This window comes from Setaria viridis, chromosome 2 (assembly GCF_005286985.2).
Source record: "Setaria viridis chromosome 2, Setaria_viridis_v4.0, whole genome shotgun sequence".
Classification (NCBI taxonomy): Eukaryota; Viridiplantae; Streptophyta; class Magnoliopsida; order Poales; family Poaceae; genus Setaria; species Setaria viridis.
Genome location: NC_048264.2, coordinates 4794340 through 4800076, shown reverse-complemented (window position 1 = coordinate 4800076; position 5737 = coordinate 4794340). Strand labels below are relative to the sequence as shown.

The window sequence follows — 5737 nt, the reverse complement described above, 5'->3', positions numbered from 1 at the left end:
AGGCCCCTCCCGGGGACGCTCGTCACCTGGATGGAGAGCAGCATGTCGGCGAGCTCCATCACCAGGTCGCCGGCCGGGCCCCCTGGCCATGACCAGCAACAAGGTGCGGTCCACGTTGCTCGCCATGTCGTCGGAGAAGCCGTGTTCTGAGTAGCAGTCATCGAGTACCAAGTGATTGCAGGGCTTTGCAGCGTGTCCATGGAAATTGGTGCTGTTTTTTGTTGGACATGCATCAATATGGTAATAGTTTTTGTGATTGAAAAAACGCAAGAAATCGATCCAAGTTTGTGTTTTGTAAAACCTTTTTGCGAACTAAACAACTCCTCATCAACAAAGCACTTGTAGTAGCAGCACCTGTTCTGTGCATGATGATCATCCTTTCGTGCATGATGATCATCGATCAAGGTTTCCATTGCTTGGTATGTCCTATTCTGATTCGGTCTCGGTAAGGCTTTTCTCGGTTTCGCAAGAGATTTTCATGCTAAGGTGCAATTTACAAAGCTTCCCGTTAAAAATCTACACGGGCTGGGTAAGAAGATGAGGCATGAGTTTGAAGCCCACATAAATACAAACAGGATGGATGGTGGAAGATTTTGCCTACTTATAAGCCCATCACGGCCCACAGCAAGACCCAAAGTTTGCACATTCAAGAGTTACCCCAAGGTCAGACTATAAATAAAGCTAATAGTAATATAACAGTTTTACAACAGGGCACGAAGCTCCAAATTATTGCCGCAGTTCTCTAGTCCTGCCTAGCATCTAATACAGGGTGAAAGCGAATAATTCCGGTGCAAGGAACTGTCCTTCAAGGTGCCGATAAAGTTCGTGGTCCATCTTCCATCTCATATGATCATCCCACAGAGGATTAGGCTCTTTCTTAGGGTACGTTCATCACATGGATGGACTGCAGCATGTCAGAGAGGGCGATCACCAGGTCGCCGGACTGGATCATGCCCCTGGCCTTTAGCAGGGAGAAGGTGCGGTTCAGGTTGCTCTCCATGTCGTCTGAGAAGCTGAGGCGGAATGGGATGAGGCCCCACTGAAGGTTTAGCCGCCTCCTGACGGACGTCGACGTTGTGAAGGCGAAAACTGGGCAGTCAGGACGGCACCGTGAGAGTAAGGAGGCCATGTGGCCAGTCTTTGTGAAAACAAAGACGGCATCAGCTCCCAGGCCGTTAGCTGCAGATGAAATCGGTTTTGTTTAGACATAGCTTCTAAGAAAATGGAATCTAAATGTTCTGTCAGTAACCAAGATAATGGACAATAATAGGAAGATGAAACAGCAAAGCAATTGAATATATCAGTTGCTATGACAACATAACTATGGTATGCACTGAATACGATGGTGGCAGTACTTACCCATTTTAGCTGCCGAGTTGCAGATTTCTTCTGATATCTTGTCAGAGAATGAAGATGAAACACCTTGAAGTTCCAGTGCCTCATGTCGCTTCTCCTCCCGCCACCACTTCTCAATCCTGAGGCTAACGCTCCTCAGAACACTAAGAGCCTTCTCTGGATATCTTCCCATTGCTGACTCACCAGAAAGCATTAGAGCATCCGCACGCTGGCGGACAGCTTCAGAAACATCGGCAACTTCAGCCCTTGTGGGAGTAGGATACTCGACCATTGATTCAAGGAGCTGAGAAGCAACAATGACTGGCTTGTTGAGCTGCCTGCACAGTTGAACTATCTTTAGTTGTATTGAGGGGACCTGCTCCAAGGGAACCTGTGCCCCCATATCCCCTCTGGCTACCATGGCACCATCTGATGCTCGGATGATCTCCTCCAGGTTCTTTAAAGAGTCAATGCTCTCGATTTTCGCAATGACTGCTATATCACTGATCATATAAAATAAAGCATTATTAGAGTAAGGAGCCAACAAAGTTCAGCGAAATGAAGGAAACATTTCAGAAACACAGTACTAGCAATCCTTTCTGATTTGGATGTTTGCAAGGTCCAATTAATTGAAGTATAAAAGATAACGTAGCAAGATTGATATCACTTGCGGTTTGGGATTGGCGATTTTAATCTAGGTAACTTTTTGTGTCACTAACTCAGTTTTAACCACAAAACATGAGATGGACGTACAATGGCAAACTGGCAATTTTGGCAGGAGGTACACACACACACACAATTTTTCTAGTGCATGCAGATGAATTGTAGGTGCTGAGATGACAACAAGTGTTGTTTTTTTGGCACAGAGAAGACACCAGGTTGATGCTAGCCATACAATTTTAAACAGTTATTATTCTTCCATGAATCATGTTGTTCCACAGCATTATTTAGAAAAGGAGGAACACCGGAAAGGGGATATCTTGTTGATTCACTGTTTTCTCTAGTATCTACATAGAAACCAATATATTCCAGGCTGGTTAGAATACAACTAAAACCCTACCAGTATGAGTGATCATCTGGGACTGACCAGGAACCGACCACAAACAGTGGCTAAGCATCCAGAACAGTTCTAGGAACACCCGTTATCAGTTTAATAATGTCAAATATGGCTTTTCCAAGAAAGTATAAACTTAAATAACAGTACAGAATTATACTCCTGGTACCTGCCACGGCTCCTTGCAGCTATGTAGCTTTTCAAATGTTTAATTACTTCTGCTGACTTGACAAATGAAACAGCGATGAAATCTACACCTTCGGCAATTCCAAAGTCTATGTCAAGCCAATCCTGCACAAGTTGTCACAAGAAAAGGACAGCATTGTTATAAACTTATAATATTAGTATCTGCTACTAGAAGATTAAATTTTCAGTTAAACAAGTCTAGGTGGTAGAAGCCTTCTTAAGAAATAGCTGATAAAAACTATCGAGAGATGAGTTGCAGTGCACAAGGTAAGGCTTTGAACTAATACATGTTGTTTTGAACTGACCATGGCATTGACAGAAAAAACAAGCTGTAAATCCATTGCAATACTAGTACCAAGGGGCGGCATAGATTAACAAAGTTTTGCGGTCTTTTGGTACTTACAGCAAGAAATTTATTATGCTAGTGCATTTACCTTTGATGAAATTGTAGGAAGCATAGCATTCCTCTCACGGACAATACTGCCATCACGCCAGAATGTAAGATTCGCACGTGGCAACAATAAACCAGGATCCGTGCAGCGACACTTAACATCTGGTCCCAACTTCTCAATCACCTCAAACCGAGCCATTCCACCATCCACAAGAAGCTCATCACCAACTCTCACATCTGTGTAGGATTTTGATGCAAAATTATGGCAGTGAACAATAACAGCAAAAGATATCAACAAATAGGTCAGCTTACATACCTTCAGCAAACCCGTCATAATTCACATTAATAGTTCGTTCTGGTAGAGGCAATTCAAATGACCTAACACTAAATGTCCAGACTTCTCCATCCTGTGGAATCCAACAAATGTGACATGATTTGTTAATTACTTCAGAAATGTTTTCATACCAAGAAAAATGGAAGTCATTGGGTAAATAACGTGGCTCAAGAAAACCTAGGATTATTGAATAGGTGTACAATCAAACTTCTAACTGTATGGTTAAAAACTTAAGATAAACAGCCGAATGGTGATATAATCTCCTTTTCGGCATAGTGACCCTAGCTAGCACTGATGACAGTTAGCATCATGGAAGTAGTTTAGTTTCTTTGGATTACTAATATTAATGTATTATCTAAAACACAACTATCATCAGACACTACCATTAACTACAGGCAAGAATCTACCTAGAATTTTATTTTTTAAAAAAATTATTCATGCTATAACTGAAGGATCTGAAATGCAGTTGCAAAAAAGGATGTAGGTGGAGAGACTCCACAAAATGAACACTAGAAATTTCAGTATTCTGAAAACTTCTACATGGCTTTATACTAATAAAGAAAAAAGATATAAATAAACTATAAAGAGATTCAATAGCTACCAGTAGACACATCAACTTCAAACCTTTAATAAAGCAGTAAACCAGCAAGCCAAGTCTTACAAATGAACAATATGCTGCATGTCTGTCATTGTTCGAATTTGCTGCAAGTTAAATGCCTAAAATTGATTAAGGGAATGAGGATAATCTTTATGAATTTTACCATTTACCAATAAATGGGCCAAGCATTCTACTAATAAAGCTAATTCAAATTAAACCTAGCATAAGAGATTCTGCTGGAAGGGCGGACCTGGCGCAGTGGTAAAACTCTCCATTTGTGGTAAGATCTAGACAACGACCTTCAGAAGCTCAATGCCTATCACTTTTTTTTTGAACGAACCGCACAAGATAGTGCGAGTTTCTATTGATATAGCAGAAAATATAAGACTACGGTCCTGGGAGGTCATAGGCAGGAAAAGGAAAAGAAAAGAAAAATAAACAAGACTCGCCCGGTTGGATTGGGACGTCAACGCGGGTAACCACTCAACTCGACACGCCCGGTTGGATTGGGACGCCAACGCGGGTAAGCACTCAAACTCAACACCTCGAAAAAACCCGACCGGTTGGATTGTGACCTCAACACGGTCGAACCACTCCAGCACCCTGTCTTATATGCAGAGAAAGCCAAAAATGGTGATGTTTACCATGCACTTTATTTGAGTTGCACTGATATTGAAAGCCTTGAATTTTTTTTTTGAAAGATTGAAAGCCTTGAAAATGATTACCATTTTCACAATCCAGTGTTTGATGACAATCTGAAATTCTGAATGTTTTTTCCTTCTATAGCAATTTCAAACATGAGCTGAAAATCTAAATCAACTGAGCCATTTCGAAGATGGAAAAAAAACATTTTGGAGAAATCCTGACTCGCTAGGTTTTGCAGAAGTATGAAACGGCAATGCCTGCCACTGCCATTGCCACTGCCACTGCCACCACCCGTTCCTCTCATCCACATTGCACAAGCACATTTCACGGAATACGTTCAAGTGAAAGCGTTCAATCTGAAAACTGAAAACTGCAACGCCAAGTCCAAAACTGGAAAGCAGCTTACATACAAGCACAGCACCTCACCTCCGCCTTGGCCGATGAGGCGCCGCCGAGGTCCCCCATGTGGATCTCGCTGCCCTCGGTGTCCATCATGACGGCGACGGCGTAGCCCTTCTCCTCGTTGAGCCTCCTGACTGCCCGGATGACGCCCCGGTGCCACTCCCGGTCCCCGTGGCACATGTTGAGGCGGGCGACGTTCATCCCGCCGACGGCGAGCGCCTCGAGCTGCTCGGGCGACGAGGTGGCCGGGCCCACGGTGCAGACGAGCTTGGTTCGGCGCGTGCTCCGGAACCCGTTCTCGCGAAGCTCCGCCTCCGTGGCGGCGTCCACGTCGATGGGCGCGAGGATGCCGTTCGGGTTGGGGAAGTCGGTGAGGTCGGAGGCGGCGGCCGGGGAGGTGGAGCGGAGGCGGAGCGGGAGGCGCGGGCGCGCGGGGGCCGGGAGGCGGAGGAATGGGGAAGGGGAAGGGGAAGGAGAGGGAGAAGGTGTGGGGGCCTTGCGGGCCGCCGGTGGGTGCAGGAGGGAGTGCGCTGCTGCGGCGGCGGCCATGGCGGTGGCGGGGGAGTGGGAGCGGAGACTGTGGAGGGAGATGCAGTGGCAACTTCGATGGGGGTGGCGGGGGAGTGGGAGCGGAGTGGAGGGAGATGCGGTGGCGTGTGGCAACTTCGATGGGGGTAGCGGAGATTGCGAGGCGGGCTTCGCTGCTCTGCCTCTGCTCGCTTGGGGAGCATCGCTGTTGACAGAGTCCGTGTCTCTGTTCTGTTCCATCCCCTGCATCCAGAGCTTCTTCCT

The 5737-nt window shown here is 45.6% G+C and overlaps 1 protein-coding gene across 1 annotated transcript; it reads right to left on the bottom strand.

Moving 5' to 3' along the window:
• Positions 1–653: 653 nt before the first annotated feature.
• LOC117845487 (pyruvate kinase isozyme A, chloroplastic) lies at positions 654–5486 on the bottom strand. The gene is made up of 6 exons (XM_034726543.2): positions 4970–5486; positions 3283–3373; positions 3010–3203; positions 2559–2680; positions 1360–1838; positions 654–1179 (listed from the first exon to the last, which is right to left on the bottom strand). Exons 1-6 carry the CDS (start codon positions 5144–5146, stop codon positions 878–880), a joined length of 1365 nt encoding a protein of 454 aa, XP_034582434.2. The 5' UTR covers positions 5147–5486; the 3' UTR covers positions 654–877.
• Between the last annotated feature and the right edge of the window lie 251 nt (positions 5487–5737).